At 40.4% G+C, this 18438-nt stretch overlaps 2 protein-coding genes across 2 annotated transcripts in view; both read left to right on the forward strand.

The window, feature by feature from the left end:
• Window positions 1-18438, forward strand: part of TTN (titin) — a 285365-nt gene that overhangs the window by 45447 nt on the left and 221480 nt on the right. Inside the window, exons 39-44 of the mRNA XM_081002634.1 lie at window positions 79-244; window positions 1536-1767; window positions 2896-3180; window positions 3290-3415; window positions 6537-6725; window positions 11860-11916. Of these exons, the coding sequence (XP_080858760.1) occupies window positions 79-244; window positions 1536-1767; window positions 2896-3180; window positions 3290-3415; window positions 6537-6725; window positions 11860-11916 (1055 nt within the window). The remainder of the gene's footprint in view (window positions 1-78; window positions 245-1535; window positions 1768-2895; window positions 3181-3289; window positions 3416-6536; window positions 6726-11859; window positions 11917-18438) is intronic.
• On the forward strand, window positions 8303-11598 carry LOC308463283 (striated muscle preferentially expressed protein kinase-like; the record flags this gene model as incomplete). Its single annotated transcript, XM_080981536.1, has 3 exons — window positions 8303-8510; window positions 9181-9759; window positions 10931-11598. The coding sequence occupies 3 exons, from the start codon at window positions 8303-8305 to the stop codon at window positions 11596-11598; spliced, it is 1455 nt and encodes a 484-aa protein (XP_080837662.1).

The raw sequence follows: 18438 nt of genomic DNA on the forward strand, positions 1-18438 counted from the left end.
AAGATACCATATAAATATAGTTATTGATATGTTAAGAGACCACACTTTCTAAGTTTCATTTGCTTGCATTATTTTTAGAATGAAAGTTCAGAGAGAACGGTTCGTTCATCGCCTCCTGATTACCACCACAAAGATGTCTGATTCTGGGAAGTACACAGTAGTGGCAGGAGGAAATATGTCCAGCGCTAATTTGGTAGTGGAAGGGCGTGATGTTCGCATCAGGAGCCTTCAAAAAACCGTCCAGGTATAGTACTTCCTACTGTTTTGATGACCAATACAGCCGACCTGCCCCTGATCACTGAAACGTCAGTTTCTCAAATAGATTTTCCAAACTCGGTGCCAAAAATCTGTGGAGAAACTTCGGTTCCACCAAACAATAATGTTCAGGTGTTAATTATAAAAAGAAAGAAACAACCATACTAACTTGCAGAAGCATTTTGCTCAAAGATCCTCCCAGATCTCAGTTAGAAAAAATACTGAATTCCCCATTGTGAAAATGTAAGCAAAATCAGATGCCAAAGAAGGTACACAGCCATGTGGAGGAGCATTGCTCTCATGGACTGAGCGCTTCTTAGATTGAACAATGATCTTTCTCTTCAGCAGTTGGAACAAAACTCTGTGCACAGGCCCCTCTCACACGTATTCATGTCCTCTTAGATATTTTTTAACACACCCCAAAATACAAAATATAAAACTACATTTCCCCTCCTAGCTTAATTTAAATCAGTTAATGTCAACGCATACAAGAAAACCTTATAGTTCCCTTTAAGAATTCTTCAACCCCCGGCAAAATTATGAGAACCCTCTTATTTTCCCAAGTGCACACTGCGTTGATCTGATATTATTCCTTCATTGGTGTCTAGAGAAGTGAAGACTGTAGTATAGGGACAACTGATCATTTTGTTGGCAGATCTCACCCAGATCTGGAGCTGCTTATACATTGTGATGTGCTTCCCCACTTATTTTGAAAAGTTATTCATCTTGTAAACTATGAGAAAAAGATCAGCTGCAAAGATAGTCTGTTAAGGTTCAAGGGCTTCTGCTTGGTGATTTCAAGGGGCTGAGGAATGTTGAGTGCCAATTGAAAAATTGGAAAAAAGGAAGGAAGGAAGGAACAAACAAACAAACAAACAAACAAACAAAGGAACAAATGAAAAGGGGTGTGTGTGGAATTGATCTACTTGAGCTCCCACGGACTTGCAGTGGCTTGGGAATAGCATGGCAGGGCGGCACCCCACGAGGTCAAAAAATCCCCCTGAACAAGGCTGCAAGACTGCTACTAGAGTCCTAAACAAGGATACACTTATTAGGGTTGGGGGGTGTAACACAACCCATTGTTGTGGGTCCCTATTTTTGTACATACAAATAGGAAATGATAGGCGAAATATGTAACTACATCTATACAGTCCTTTTTTATTAAAAAAACAACACACTGGTGTTTGTTTTGTTTGCATCACAGATTTATTTTGTATTGTTTGATGAATAGAATAGACTAACAGAAATGAGGGAAATAATTAGTGTCTGCTTATTGACAGGTCATTGAGAAACAGCGAGCCGTGGTAGAGTTTGAGGTCAATGAAGACGACGTTGACGCTCGCTGGTATAAGGATGGAATTGAGATCAACTTCCACATTGAGGAGAGATATCACTATGTGGTGGAAAGAAAAGTCCATCGGATGACAATCACTGAAACTAGATATACCGATGCTGGAGAATACACCATCTTAGCTGGAAGAAACAGGAGTTCCATCACTCTCCATGTGAACGGTGTGTATACAGATTTATCTTGCTTTTATTGGAATACTAATTCATATAAGAAGCTACATTAGTAGTCTCCACAGACACACTTGCCAATGCTGAAGTTCAGCATGACATTGCAGTCAGTGACAAGCAAAAGAAATGGCTGACTTTCAAGGCCAGCCAAGATTTGTGTTCTGCATTATATCGCTTTCTCTTTTTTTGCACTACTTATTTTCTTTTGAACTATTTCAAGCTGCACTTTCCAGCAACAGTACGCAAGTAGTTAAGGTTCAGTCCTGTGTTGTCAAATGCAGGGAACCTCTGGCCCTACATATGTTGTTGGACTCTCATCAGCCGAACCAGCACGGCCAATTAGGGATGATAGCCATTGTAGTCTAGCCACATCTGATTTCCCACCCCTGCTATACACAATTTTAGGGCAGTAAATCCAATTGGACTCTGAGCAGACATCCATAGGCTTGCACTGCTTGTGATTAGCTATTTGTTAAGCTGTATCCTTCTGCATGTACTTGGTCATCTTGATCAGACAGGTTTATTTTTCTTAGAGGTGTCTACACTTCAGCCCTAATCTGAGATATAAAAATGATTATTTTCTAGTATTCACCATTACTTTATAGCACCACCCCCCATTTATCATTGGAACAACCCCATGATTAAGGCTAAACTGCAACTTAGGCCTGAATAGCAACACTCAGGGGAGAAAAGTGTAATGAAGTCTTTCAAGGACCATATTATTTCATGTTTGTGGTGGGACATTATAGGTTTGAATGTTCCAACCACTGAAAACCATTGTGTCAGGGAAAGCTTTCTAGCCTAGTCGTCGTCCTGATGTGCTAGTTTCCTACAGCCAAGAAGTTGTTGATTTAATACGACAGAGGTTTCAAACATGCTATCTCCCATCACAGTACCTGTGGCTAATTTGTTCATGAGCAAATCAACCCTTTGCCTGTTGCCCAACATCTCTTTGTTGAGCTACAGCTAGCAACTGGTCCTCTCTCCTCCAGATCTAGTTACCTTGCATTACGTGTCACATAAATGCTGAAAAACCTGCATGCAATCATAGGAAGGAAGGAATGGAATCTATCTTTCTAGAAATTAGTTGCATTATTATGTATATATATATTTAAATTATAGCTCCAGAGCCACCCCAGATTGAGAAGGAGCTTCAGCCAGCCACCGTGGAGTCTGGAAAGCCAGCCCGCTTCTGTGCTGTTGTGTCAGGAAAGCCGCAGCCCAAGATCTCGTGGTACAAAGATGAACAGCCTCTTTCTTCAGGCTTTAAGGTCAAATTTCTTCATGATGCCCAAGAATACACCCTGTTGCTGATCGAGACTTTCCCAGAAGACGCTGCCGTTTACACGATTGAAGCGAAGAACGACTATGGAGTCGCCACTTCTTCTGCGTCCCTTTCTGTGGAAGGCAAGCTCTCCCAGCAATCTCAAGCATTTTTGAAACTGGCATTGTCAATATTTTGCACTGTGTGCTCTTCCATGGAGGCTAATAATCACTCTTTGATCTTTTTCCTTAGTCCCAGAAGTTGTTTCTCCTGATGTAGAAGTGCCAATTTACCCACCTACTATTATCGCACCACTCCGCGATGCTATTACTTCTGAGGGACAGTCTGCTTGCTTTCAGTGCAGAGTTACAGGGACAGGTTAGTTTAACAAAGTCATAAAACACTTTTGTACTCCTTGTTCGATCTGGTGCACTTAGTAGGTTAAAAAACAGCAACAAGCAACCAAACCAGTTACTGAAGCCAGGCTTCCCCATAGCCATGTAAATTCAGTTGTGTGTATACAATAACCTAATTTGTCTTATACTGACCGAGAGGTTCCATAACCAGGGACTCCATTTTGCAGTGCTAAACATTAAAAAGGTAGGCACAGTTGTAATCATCCTTCCACTTTTAATTCAAAGCGGCATTTTGCCACACTCTCCTAGGTTTCAAATGAGCCTGAAAAATGAACAAAGCCTTGGATGTCAGCTTCTGACACAACTTTGCCGTGGAAAGAATGGATCTTCACTGAGCATCAATTCTCACTTTATTTTTTGCACTTGGGTACATGTACTCGAGTAGAAATTCATGTGCGTTTAAGTATGTAGGTTGAATTAGGAAGAAGATAATTAGGAATGTGTCCTTTAATTGTTTTAAAAACCCCCAAAAGGAATTCTCAGTAAAGGATCATGTGCTTTTCCTAGTAGACACATACAATTATTATTTTTTAAAGGAGAGACATACACTTCATATGTCTCTCATTTTTTGGGGAATATATGTATGAGAAAGGCGTTACATGACTAGGAAAGTTGCTTGAAAAGGAATGTGGAAGAGAGATTAGAACCTATCCAAAATATTACTTGCAATCCATTCTGACCTCTCAACTTCATAATACTTCAGTGTCAGATGTGAATTTAGCACTTAGTTACACATACTTGAGTACCAAAAGTAAAGTGAGAATCAGCCCATGCTTCAGACATTTTATGGCTAAAAGTATTTATGTTACTCCTGCCCTGTCCACCATATTTCATGGAATCCAAGGATCAGCTAAACCAGCTCTGAAACCGAACCATTGATAACCAGTACCCCCAGTAAACCAGATATCTAACTGCAGAATGATCTCATCATATATGCAAAAGACTTGGGCAAATTAAAATCACGTATGCTCCAATATCTTGCTGGTGTGGGATCCCTAATATGTACCCAGAGCTCCTTATAAAAGAGCTTCTATAGGAACAAAGAGCTATGTACTCTTTGTTGAAATGAATGGAGAGTACATCTGAGAGTACATAGACCTCTTGATCCACAGTCCTGGGTCACCAGCAGTTCTGATCAGTTTGACTGTTTGCATATGGTTACAGATATATGGAGAGAGAGAGGGGGGGGAAATTGAGCAGTCTAGATATCTGGGTAAATGCCCCCCTACCCGCCAAAACACTGAGCTTTATATATTTTTAAGAGAAGAATGAAGTGCCACGTCATAATTTTAAAACCATCAGTATTGCTACAATAGTTCAACTCGCATATAAAAACACTCATTATAGTTCTTTTAATTCCCCCAGTGAACTTACTGAAACTCATAGAATACTTCCCTCTTGCATATTTTAAAATTTGGATTAGATAGATTTTTTTAAGTATAAGTATAGATTTTAATAAGACGCACATAAAAATCCAAATGGACGATTCACTTTTAAATTAGATAAATACAGAGATGTACTCGAAATGAGATATTATCCCTAGGAAAACAATTCGTGAACGTACGATCCATTTGCACGATGGGTGTAGCGGTGATGAACTGAGGATCCCGAAAAGGGCTCAAAAAGTTCCCTTCCCCCACCTGCCCTGCTCCAGCCTGCACATCCACAGAGAGCACAAAATGACAGGGATGGGGTACCTGTGGCCTTTTGGACTCCAACTGCCATCAGCCCCAGCCAACATGGCCAGCGGTCAGGGATGATGAGAAATGGAATCCAACAACATCTGGAGGGTCACCGTTTCCCCATTCTTGCTTTGAGAGATACACATACACCAAGCAGAAACGAGTTGCACTGTGCAGAGGGCAGAAGGAGGGAAGGTAGCTTGGGGATGAAGAAGGCATGCACAGACCACTCATTTCCCCCAGACATAACAACTATGCTGCCTCTCCATGTGCCCATGTTCATATGTAGGTGGGATATACAGGTAAAGAGAGGACCTTCCAGGCATTGGTTGGCGCTACGCTCATGGTGCATATGGATCATGTCCCTAACTACAAAAAGAAAATTCTGATAGGACTTTTAAAAACATGTCATCATAAAAAGCATGTAGGAGTTTACACTGAAAATATTGGCAAATTTTGAGCTGTGCAAAAGCATGTCAGAATGATTTATGTATATATACATATATATACTCATATGGGTATATATATCATTTTGATGTGCATGTTGAAAGCTACAGCATTTCTATATGTATATATTTGTGGAACCAGAGCATGGGGAATTGTTCTTGGGAACGCCCGCTCTCTTTGTATTGTTCATGAATGTTTCTGCGTATTACTCAGTACAGCATGAAATTATCCTTAGAATAGTTCTGTGTCATGGCCCAGATCAAACCTGCTCATGTGCTCCTCCACTGCCCCCAAATATCCAAAGCTGCTAGTTTCCAGAATAGAATTGTTCATTTTTCATGCTCACTGAAATTCTGGATGAAATGGAAGGAGAACAAAATTTTGAGGTTCACTAGGTGTACACAGATGATAGAACTACACGTGATGCTCAACATGGGACTGCCACCAACAGTGACCTGTGTCTTCCCCTGCCTTCCCCTGAAATACTTTAATAAGACTTCCTATGCCATTTTGCTGGCTCCACATCATTGGCTGTTGCTTGCAGGGTAAGGGAACACCAGGTGGGGAGAAGTGGATTTCCCAAAATCAGTGAGAATATTGCTCAGAATTGGCATCAATCCTGGTACCACTTCTCCACCAGCGGTTGGAGGCAGCAGGGTGGGTGGCACAGGGGGCAGCGGGAAACGACATGGATTGGTCTAACAGTGCATTGTTAGGCTTCACTTTTCAGAAATAAGTCCTGCTGAATTCAATAGGACTTGTTTCCAGAAAACTGTGTATTGCAGCCTAAACATTACAGTGGAGGGGGAAGAACTCAGTGCAGTGTTGCCATATCAAGTATCTCTTTAGTTCTGATCTCCCAACTTGTTCATCAGTTTGCTCCCCAAGAGTGAAACGAGAAACCTTACATGTATATGTCTCTCTTTTTTATTTTGTTTATTTTCACTTGAGCAGACCTCAAAGTAGCTTGGTATAGCAAAGACAAAGAGATCAAGCCATCCCGCTTCTTTAGGATGACTCAGTTTGAAGACACTTTCCAGCTTGAGATTGCAGAAGCATACCCAGAGGATGAAGGAATTTACACCTTTGTCGCAGGCAATTCTGTTGGCCAGGTGTCAAGTACAGCTGCACTGAAGCTGGAAGGTACAGTGTACTGTCTAAATAGACACTGTGTAAATTTGCATGTGTTTTAACATTAATATATATTTATATATATCTTTAAAACTATGTGTAATTGTCTGTCATGTCAGTGTCTTATAACTCAAATAACCAACCCCATTGTCTGATGTCGATAGCGCCCATCTGGTCTCCGCAGTATAAATTCTGCAGAGTGTCATTTCACGTTGTTCCAGTGTTCCATAGTTTTCATCTTTCCATTCTGTTTCCAATGAGTATCCAGCACGCACCAAAGATAAACGAATAAATAAACCCCCTCTGACATAACCAGATTCCCAGAATTTATTTGTCATGCCAAATCACATTTCTGTTGAAATGAAGTGAAGGCGTGTATCTAAAGAACTGTGCGATATAACTCAATACAGACAATGGGGGTTTAGGTTTAGGTTTGTCAAACAGGAGCACTCCCAGTCCCATGTTGTGTGGCAAACCAATTCCGAGACTGAGGTCAGAAGGATGCCTATTGGCTGCCAATGCTAAAAATCAGTGTCCCAGAGTCTCCTCCTCCTCCTTTTTTGTATCTTGCATTACAAAAATGTGTGATGTGCTGATTGTTATTTCCGCCTATTTACAAGTGGGAAGCTCATCACAAAATGAGGCCACATCACATGGTTTTTACATTAATACATGCTAAAAGGGAACAAAGAGAAGATGTAGAGCTGGGATGGCTGCAGCCACCATGCATGTGCCATAATATCTAGTTCTAGTTTTGCGAGGCATGAGGGTGCTTAAAAAGCAAATTGTGATATGGCATGTGGATGATGAGCGAATCTGTTTATTTTCTGTCCGTGTCACTTTCACACATGACTCCGTGCCATTTCCACATTAATTAAATGACATTAAATAATTAGGCATCGCTAATGTTGGCGAAATTGCATTTATGTATGAAAAAGAAGAGCACCTTACACTGAAATTAGAAATGAATGCCCCGTTGAAAAGAAATGTCTAACCTCCTTACCATTCCAACACCTGCTGAAACACAAGGGGGAAGCCCAGAACCTGCAATACAATCTTGATTTTGTTGCTGTTTTTCAGGGTAATATATCTAGAATGATTTGAAATGCCTGTAGCAGGCATTAAAATCATTGGGATTTCATTGACTTGCATCATGCCAATTCAAACGTGAATATTTGTCAGAGGAAACAAATATTCAGATACGTGACACGAAGAGCATTTTTGCATTTAAACTCAGCTGGTTTTCAAATGTTTTGCCTTCCACTGTGCTTGTACCCAGAGCCTAAACATTGTCACTTAGGGAAAGGAAGAGTGTCATGCTGTAAGAATGTGTTTGTAAATAAAGAGAAAGGGCATGTAGGGCGGCTAGAGAAAATTGACTGGTGTGCAGGGTAAGAAATTAAAAGTTGACATGCTTCTTTTCAGGCTTTAAGGTTGAAGAAGTTACCTCACATTCCCAAAGGCATGTTTCTTCATCTTTCTCCATTAAGAAGGACCCCGTTGCCCAAAGGCCCAACTTTATCCAGCCTATCTCAAGCTGCAGCGTATGCAGCGGGGAAACAGTCAGATTCCAAGCCAGGGTTTCCGCCATGCCGAAACCAGAAATCCTCTGGTTTCATAATCAACAGCTAATGTTGCCAACCAAAGGCGTAGTTTTCCATTTTGATGAGTCGACAGGCACAGCCACATTGATAATAGTAGATGCTTTCTCAGAAAATGCCGGGCAGTACTCTTGCAAAGCCAGAAATAGTGCTGGAGATGCAACTTGCATGGCTACACTTACAGTGACTGCTGAAGGTAAAGCCCCGCTTTTGTTCCTAGGGAATTCTGTTTGTTGCATAAACCACACTTTTTCTACACTGTGACTAATGACCTTCTCTTCTTCCTCGTTTCACACTTTTTTATTTTATTTTTAGAACTAGCAGTGCCGTCACTAATGTCAGTAGTCCTAGCGGTAACCAAATAAACCACTCTCGTTTCCTGTACTTTCAAAGTGTCATGTCATTTAGAACTTGCATCCTGGTCTATTGTTCAGATAATACACCTGTTTTTTGGTAGACTAAACACACGCACACACTTCAAGGCAGTGAGTTGTTGGCAGTTGGTAGCATTCTCTGACGTTTGCTCTACTCGGTTTTTAAAGGGAAAGAAGGGATATTGTTAGGGTATATAAAAAAAAATACCTTCAAATTGCCATGGACAACTGCAGTGGAAAGAAGAGTCAAATAATTACCACATATTACCAGCATGAGCATATTTCATTTTTTCCCATCCATCATTGTGGCTGTTCTTTTCTGTAAAATATTTGCTGCCTCCTGAGGGCACCTTTAATGAATGCAGCTGGCATGCAAGGCTTTCAAACGAAGACATTTCATTCTTATCATCTATGGCATAGCGTTTTGCTTTTAACGTGGCCCACTGCAGTGCATTAGATATTAATCATATGTTTTGTTACTTGATTACACAGTGCAAGCCTTAGATAGGCTAAGTTCTGGGAAAGATGTAAAAGAGTCTATCCAGGCAAAATCAGAAGTGCATATTGCTTCCCCCTTTGCAAAGAAGGAAACTCAAGTGTATGTAAAAGAAATTAAGTCCAAGCAGGAGGCATCACGGGAAATGGTTGTGCAGGCCTTTGAACACCATTCTGGAACTTCTACTGTGAAAGCTGAGATTGGGAAGGAAGGAGAAAGCTTCAGTGCCACAGCCATTACTCAGAAGTCAGAAAGCACCATGGTATCTGCAACTGCAATTCAAGTGCTGAGAGAGACACCCCCAAAGATTCTTCTGAAACTTCATGATCTCACTGTGAGATGCGGCGACACTGCTCAGTTTATGTGCGCTTTGGAAAGCGAAAACTTCTCGGACGTTTTGTGGTCCCACGAGGGAGAAACGTTACAGGAATCTGAACGAATAAGGCTGTCACAAAATGGAAGTGTTCTCTTCCTCACTATAAGCAATGTCCAACTTTTAGATCAAGGACTATACAGCTGTACTGTTCGTAACGACTATGGAGAAGTAACAACAACTGCTATACTAACCGTAGAAGGTGGTTATCTGATTTTTAACATTATGTGATGTTACTTCATTTCATCCTCATCACCACTGCCTATAGCTCCTGTGCTAGTATTTAATTTAGAATTACAGTTTTGAGTTCCATTTCCCCCCAACCCTCTACATTTCGGGCTCTATTCATAAAGTAACCACATGCACAGGTACTCTGTGCAATTTGCTTGTAAAGTAGGAACCATACCTTCCCCTGCCAAGTTACATCTCCAAAAGCAAGGACTAGTCAATTTGCAGTGAAATACTGAAGCAATTTGGAAGTTTCCTATAGGATCAAAGAGAAGTACAAGAAATTGTTTACAATTATTTCTCCTGTTAATTTTTGTGAAAGTTTTTTTTAAAAAAAAACAAAAAACAGCTACCGTAGTCTAACTTAATGTAGGCTATTCTAGTTTACAAAGGGTTTTATGCAGATATTGACTGCCATTAACAGAGCCATTCTCTGAATGCCCTTTTCCACCCATACCAGCTTTCTTTTAAAATTGGAATTTTGCATCTTTTTTCCATTCTTTTATTGACCACAACAATTTGTTACGGTTAAGGCAAAGAAACTTTCACGTGTCATGTGCCTTGCTTTTCCAACCAACACCAGATGATGAAGGTGCCACAAATGTTTTTACCTATAGTCCTCTCTTGTGTTTAAGCAATGAAGACTAAGAATTGACTTTTGGTTTTCTTCTCATGGCATGGAAATAGCTGCACGATTAGCACACAGAAGAGTAGGAACAACGACCTGAACCCCAAACAGTGCCATATATCCTGCTTTTACAAACTGGTGGATTTCCTGACTTTTCTACACATCATTGAAAAGCATTGCAGCTGCAGCTGCCTTCTAGGCTATGCAGAAGAAGCCTTGACTAAAACTGAAGATGCACTTGTAAAAATTACTGTGGGCCAATCCTATTTCCTCTGATGTCAGTGACGCAAATCCTGTGGATCTAATTGCACCTTCTATTTAACCTGGCATGAATAGAGCCCTTAAATGTGGAACAGGATAGTATAAAAGACTGGAAATTCAATTGTTTTTTGCACTAACATGCTGAACATTCTTTTTACCATACTAATGGCTTTTATATACATATATATTGCTGAGTATAGATTTTTTTTTTTTGCTGCAAAACATCTAATCTTATCCTAACTTTATTCTTGCCTAGCTAAAGAAGCACAAGCCAGAACAGTAACAAAAATTACCCTTGAATCAGATACTAAAAGCATTAAAACAAGCAAAGAGTCTCAGATTAAAACAGCCTATGAATATAAACAAGAGTCTTCCACGGAAACGACGAGCATGACAATATCTACAGCCCCCAAAGCACAAGAAGCTGAGAAACTGAGGATCAGAGACTACTACCCTGATGTTGTGCCGTGCGAAGACATCGCCGAAACTGGTGCCACAGTACCAGTCTTCCTTGAAACTCTGCCCCCAGAAAGCTTTGTCAAAGAAGGAGATAATGTCTCGCTGTTCTGTGTAATCAAGGGGTTCCCTACACCTTGTGTCATCTGGCTGTATAACCAGCTAATAGTTGAGGATTCCGCATTGTGCTCTTTAAGGCACGATGGCCCACTGTGCAGTTTAAACTTACTGAAAGTTAAGGAGAATCAGAGGGGTATATACAAGTGCAGAATAGTTAATTCTGCGGGACAAGCCGAGTGCAGCACACATCTGAGAGTGACAGGTTGGCAACTGCATGTTCCTTCCATATACTCCTCTTGCGTACCGTCGTTGAAACCTGTTCAATCCACAGTCCGTGATATAATGAAGCGGCTGTGGATTGTTGAATATTTTCCTCATGGTGTTAAAAGCATGTTAAAGGCATGTTGAATTAGAAAAAGAAAGAGAGGGAGAGGGTGGGGAGAGGGAAAGGCTCCTTTAAAATGCTGTGGGGGGAAATCCTCAATACTTTAGCATCCTCCCACTATTTGTTTTCAACTTATCAGGCACTTCCTGGCATGTATGTGTATGTATGTATGTATGTATGTTTGTGTGGTTTTTTCCTCCCCCTATCAATGCATCATTTTTATTTTCTTCTCTTGCAACATTCAACTCGCTTTCCATTAAATCACACTTTTATTTTTATTACAGCCCTGGAAAGAGTTCTGCAGGAGAAGATAGAACAACAGATTGAAATGGAAGTGAAAGGTACAGTCTCACACAAACGTTTATATGGAAAGGAAGGTTTAGCATAAAAAAAACCCCAGTAACCCCTTTGAAAAGCTGTTACGTATGACCAAGAGAGCAAAACATATTCTGAAGCATATCTGAATATGCCGCATGTTTTGTTTTAATATGCTCAGGATAACCTGCATTATTACAAAAAGGATACAAGTTTTAAAGTCCATTTAAAACTTTTCATTTTCACAGATTTGCCCGTCTTTACTTTCACGTCGTGCTATGCAGCTGGTTGCAAAAGCTTTTCTTTCGTATACCTTCTTGTAATGCATGGGACAATTTTAGACTGAATTGCTTCGGATGGTTTCAGAACACATTAGTCCTCTAACATGAATGAGTTGGTCAAAAACCATGGGCTGGCATCTGTTTAAGATGCAACACTTTGCAAGATGGGAAAGGGGCCTGTTTCCATTGTTGCCCTCCCATTTCATGAACATGATATTAATTCTCCTTTATGGAAATTCTTACACTGGCTTGCAGATAGCATAGTTGGGCCATGTTGCTTGCTTTCTTTCCTTTTTTCTTTTTTTGCATAACATTGTGAAGTTAGCAGCTGTATTAGTTCGAATAAACGCCTTCTCATTTTGTTTTAGCAAATTACTTACAGTTGACTTTTTTTTTCATATCTTTGAAAAATATCTTTTCTATTGTTTGACCATTTTAACCCACAATCAAAGGGATCAGAAAGGGCGTTTATTCTACTGTCTGCAAGTCAGGTAAGATTCCCCTCCCCTTCTTTGCAAAGAAGAAATGCAAAAAAATTACAAAAAAATAAAAAGCTTTTCAGGCAGTAAAACATGCACCCACAGGAACATGTCATTTTGAGATTCATTTTGCTTGTTGATGAAGAAATTTCCGCAGTTGGAAGAAAGAACCGACAGCGAACGATTTTCGTGTCAGAATCTTTAAAACAGAGCAAGGCATTGCGTTTATTCGAACAAATATGGTGAGTGAATTTTTTTTTAATGGATTTGTGATGAATCTGTTGCATGCTCATTATTTAATTTCATTTATAGCTATTTCATTTCTTTTCATTTTTTTTCCCAACTGTGTGATGGAAAGGACGGAGTACGCTGTAATGTAATGGTATTCTTTTGCAGAACTGTTCTTCGGTGAAGAGCCAGAATATGCAGAGAACCCGGCTGGCAAACAGGCTGCTTCTGCTGATTCCATAGATCTTCCGCAACATGGATCTCTCCCGGATCTGAAGGGCACAAGTGGAATGTCATTTATGCATTCCTGGCCTGAGAAACAGAAACCTTCTTTCACACAAAAGTTAAAGTATCGGTCTGTTATGGCTGGAGAGCCAGTTGTTTTCCAGTGCAAATTGAGTGCCCTTCCTTTGCCCCAAATAACATGGTACCATAACAACAGGCAAATCCCCCAAAGTCTGCGAAGGCGAATAAAGAGTGAGAGCTGCATGGATATGCACAGCTCCAGTCTAGAGGTAAAAGAAGTTCAGGAAAGGGACTCAGGGAGTTACAAGGTTTTTGCTATTAACAGTGAGGGTTCAGCTGAGTCCACTGCTTCATTGTTGGTAGCACATGGTGGCAAACAAAATGCCAAATACCTAGAGTTTTTGAGACAGTCAGAGAGTACTTGTGAACGTATAGAGCATCTGGTGCAGAAAAGGAGAGGCGATAGGCTCAAAGTTGATCTGCGGTGTATTGGTTCTCCGTTTGATAAGAAGCAGGAAACCGAGAAAGCGCTGAGAGCTTTTTCTCCTACCAAAGGTATGGTGAGGACCATAAGCTTTGAAAGCCTCTCGTCCTTAAGAAAAGGATTTGTATACGATAAGGATTGGGTAAGAAACAGGCGTGCAGGTAGGGGGTGTAGTGAGGGAGAGGCTTTGCTTGACGAGGAAACAAAAGTAAAGTTGCAGCGACTTCGCGAGGCAAAAAAAGCCATGCTGGAAAAGAAAAAAGTGCTTCTATCACAGGGATCGACAGAGGAACACCTTCCCTCTGCGAAAATTGTAGGAATTGGAAATAAAAGAGGCCCGTTGGCTCGTTCAATCTGTGCAGCATCTCATGTAGAGACAAAGGGACTTGCTTTCCAAACTATAGAGCAGATTAATGAAAAGGCCATGTTACCGACAGCGTCAGGCACTAAAGAAGTTACTGTAGGAAGTTCTAGCAGGGAGCTTGAGAAAACATCAGAAAAATTTCAGGTTAGAATGGAACGGATCCTGGGCCTTCCTGGACCTCCTCAGATTCTCCAGGATTTTCCTGATAAAAGCAATAGGGGAGGAATGTTTCGGAGACAGGAGGTAGTAGCCTCTAAAGGGAACGTGAAGCCACAAGTTCCAGAAAAAGATCCAAAGGCAATTGGGAACACAAGATGGATGAACTATACTTATACCCATGGAAAATCAGAAGAAGCAAGAATGGATACTCAAGACTTCAAGGCGACAAAAACCATTAAGAAAAACCCCTCTCCCATGGTATATGTACTTTTGACTGATGATGTCAGTGAGAGAGAGAAAGATGATGTCAGTGTGAGAGAGAAAGACGATGTCAATGAGAGAGGGAAACCTGATATGATGATGTCTGATACAATCACATTGAACATTAATGAACCTGCGCCTGTTTTTGAGATCAGGGAAATGAGCAAAACTGTAGAAATGGCAATGTCAGTAAACAAATGCTCCCTTGAAACTGAAGAGTCTGCGTTGGCTGAGGTCACTGAAACAGAAACGGAGATAACAGAACCACCTGACAAATTGGTGAGGCCTCTTCCGAAATATCTGGAGCCATGCCCCCCTTTCTTTGTTCATGAAATTGAATCACAAGAAGTAAGCGAAGGAGAGAGCTGTATTTTTAATTGTGATTTCCAAGGCCATCCACAGGTCACAGTCACTTGGTATAACAATGACAAGCCGCTGTCACGTAACCAAGAATGTAACATCAGAACCACAGAAAATAGTTCTACACTGACATTCTCCACCATTGTCCGTGATCAGGAAGGCTCCATTACTTGTGTGATATTTAACCAGCATGGGACTGCTACAACTTCAGGAACGCTAAAAGTGAAAGTAAAGGAAAAGCCTGAATTTGAACCATTCAGTATATGTAAAGTTGAGCTTTCACCAGACTATGCAGAAGAGGAAGAGGAACTCAGTTTGGCATTTGAGTATTCAAAAAAAGATGAACCTGATTTAAGTATGGATGGCAGAGCCACTCTCTTGCCTCCACAGATTAACCTGCCCAGACCTTGCATTTCTGATCCAGATCTGCTTTCACTTCCTGTGGAAATAAAAATAACCGCTCCAACCCCAACTCCAGAACAAGATGAAGAATTTAAAGAATTAACTCAGTTTGTTGAGTTTGTGCCTGAAGAACCCCCTGAAGAACAAACTTCTGCAGGACTAAAGCATAAGTTTAAATTTTCATTTGATGTGGCTCATGAACCCCCCAAAATCTTAAAAGAAATTCAACAACACGTTAGATGTAGAGAAGGGGATTCGGTGGTACTTGAATGCTTAATATCTGCAGAACCGCCGCCAATTGTAACATGGCTGCAGAATGATGGGATTTTAATCCCCACTGAAAAGTTTTACTTTGAGGAGGGAGATGGCGTTTATAGGTTGCACGTTTGCAAGGTTTCCATATCTGATGCTGGCACGTACAAATGTGTTGCCGAAAACAAAGCTGGCATAGTCGAAACTGTTTGTTATCTTTCAGTTGATCCCACCGTGGAAATATTTTTGGATGAAACTGAGCTCAAAGCTGTCGAAAGCCAAGTCAGAGGAACTCAGGACCAGATTGCAAAAGAACATTTGGGGAGTTATTTTGAATCCTCAGTAGGACTTACGGAAAGTAGTTTTAGCGATAAAGCATATTCTGTAAGCCAGCAGTTCCACAGTGTTAGTAAACTGGATTTCGGAGGGGAAGAAACAGGTAGACCAGCCCAGGAAATGGAATCCCAGCTGCCAAATTATCTAAATGATGTAATGAAGTCTCTACTTGCTGATGAAAGTGAACACCCACATTTCCAGATCTGGGAGCAAAAAGAAGTATATAAAGAGATGGAGTCAAATGCAAAAGAAGAACAAAAGGTAGCTAGTATTTCAGAAATTTTAGCAGACACTCCACTTGTTGAGGAATTTAGAGATACAGCTGCTGAGCAAGCCAAAGTAGAAAGCATATATAAACACGCAGCTATGGAAATATCATCAAGCTGTCAATTTGAAATGGTTGTAGAGAGTCATACGGAAAGAGAGAAGTCAGTTACAGGAGAAGACATTTCTGTAAGTCATGATGTAAAAGATGAAGGGAAAACTGTAAGAGACATATTTGAGAAGATGCAGAATATTTCTAAAGATCAGGAATTCACACTAGCATATCTGGAACCAGAATCGGAGAGTCTTCAGTATGGACCAACTCAAGGTATATCACACGAGGAAATACCTTCAAGTGAGATAATCACAGACATACCATTTAAGGATGTTAAAGAACAAATCTGCACCTTTGAGCAGGAGTTAAGTGCAAAAGAATCTATGGATCATAGGTTTTCCACACTGCTGCAAGAAGACAGTGATATCCATGAGAAGGATCAATGTTTTACTGATATATTAAGCAAGAATTCTCAGGATCAGTCAGCCACAGAAGAGAGAAGTATGTTACATCTGCAAAATATAAACAATGAACTCCAAAGTGCACCTAAGGAAGAACAACTTGACGATGAGGTTGTAAACAAAGAAAATCTGCAGGAGGCAGTAGCCAATGAACACCAAGAACTGTTCAGAGTAGAAAAAGAGCAAGCATTCAGAAGTTCTATCTCTGACAAAGAGAAAGACACTTTGATCCATGAGGAAAAGTTCACTAGCTTTGATGAGGGGAAAGAGAAGGAAATCCATTGTGGTGAAGAATTGGTAGGAAAAGCAGATGTAAGTGTGCCTGAATTTGTATTTGATTTAAAACAAATGCTTACTATTGAAGACAACGTAGATAAGAATGCTCAAGAACAAACTGAAACTCAGGAACTCATAGGCCCAAGCTCAATTTCTGGCAAACTTGATATCTCACTTGATGGAATGCCGGTTCATGCAGATACAGAAACTGCTGATGAACAACAAAACAGACTTAAGTCAGAGGAAGTGTATGCCAAAGAAAAATGTTTGGTTTCTGAAATAATACAAGCTAATACAAACAAAATCACAGAATCAGCACAAATCGGCATATCAGCTCTAGAACAAAGATTGGATTCTAGTCAAGGTATTTCTAAAGAGGGTGAACTTGTAAAGGAAGCAAATTATGCCAAAGAAGATGCATTATGCCTAGAGAAGGAAGAATTTGGTTTACATCCAGCTTCCTTAGGCACAGAAACTGTTGTTGAGGAACGAGAGGAAATCGTTATCAAAGAACTTTCAGATTTTGAAAGAACAGACCTAGGCAAGATAATAGAAAGTGCAGAAGTGGACACATCAGCTGAGAGTTATAGCCAGGATATCAACAAAGAGAAGGAACTGGGAGAAGGAATATTTGATTTAAAACAACTTTCTCTGCATGTAGAAAATGATAGTCAAAACCAGGACGATGTCCTTGTGAAAGCTCTGCATTCCGGTTCTGAAGAAATGAAACCAGATGTCAACAAAACCCCAGAAATTGTACAATCTCCCACTTTGTTTCTAGAGCAAGAAAGAGCTTCTCAGCAAGAGCTTTCCCAAGACACTGAACCAGTAAAGACAGAATATAGTTTCAAGGAAGCTATCTTATCCTTTGAAGAAGAATTTCCCTCCAAACAATCTAATTATAACATAGAAATTGTTGTTCAAAAGGAAGTTCACATTGAGGAAAAACAGACTCATGAAAAGGATCAAGATTCTGTTTTTACTGTTCCAGACATAGAAATTATTGGGGGGAAATATGTTAAAACTGAATATTCAGTTGCTGAAAGCCTGGAAACTGACGTGGCTGAACATGCACACAAAAAATCGGATTTAGAGGTTTCCAAAATAAATGAAACTATAAAGGAAGAAAGTGGTGCACTGCAACAATCATTACCCCCTAAAAATGGCATTTTTGACTTAAAGCAAGCTTACTCAGATATAGAAAAAAATAGCCACCTACCAGAGACAGAAGAAACATACTTTAAAAACCTCTATTCCGCTTCTGAAGGAGTTCAGGCTGATACACAGAGTACCATGGAAAATGCACGTCAAATAATGCATTCTTGCCAAAAAGATTCCTTCTCTTTGAAAACCATGATGGAAGAAGAAAATGTTCAGGAACGTGCATCCCCAGAAAACAAAGACATTGATTTAAAATTAACTTTTCTGAATCTAGAAAATGTTGATCAACAGCAAGAAGAGAAGTTGCCACAGGGGCAAATACCTCTCAAATTCCTGTATTCTGCTTCAGAGGAAATGGAAGCCTTTCAGGGGCAGCAGCTGAAATCCACTGAAAGCAATGTCCTCTACAAGAGCAGCGACCGCAAAGAATGCACCCTGTCCCCAGGGAAAGAACTACAAACGCAAGAGCAAATGTTTGA

The sequence above is a fragment of the Podarcis pityusensis genome (genome assembly GCF_964106645.2).
Source record: "Podarcis pityusensis genome assembly, chromosome: 1".
In the NCBI taxonomy this organism is placed as follows: Eukaryota; Metazoa; Chordata; class Lepidosauria; order Squamata; family Lacertidae; genus Podarcis; species Podarcis pityusensis.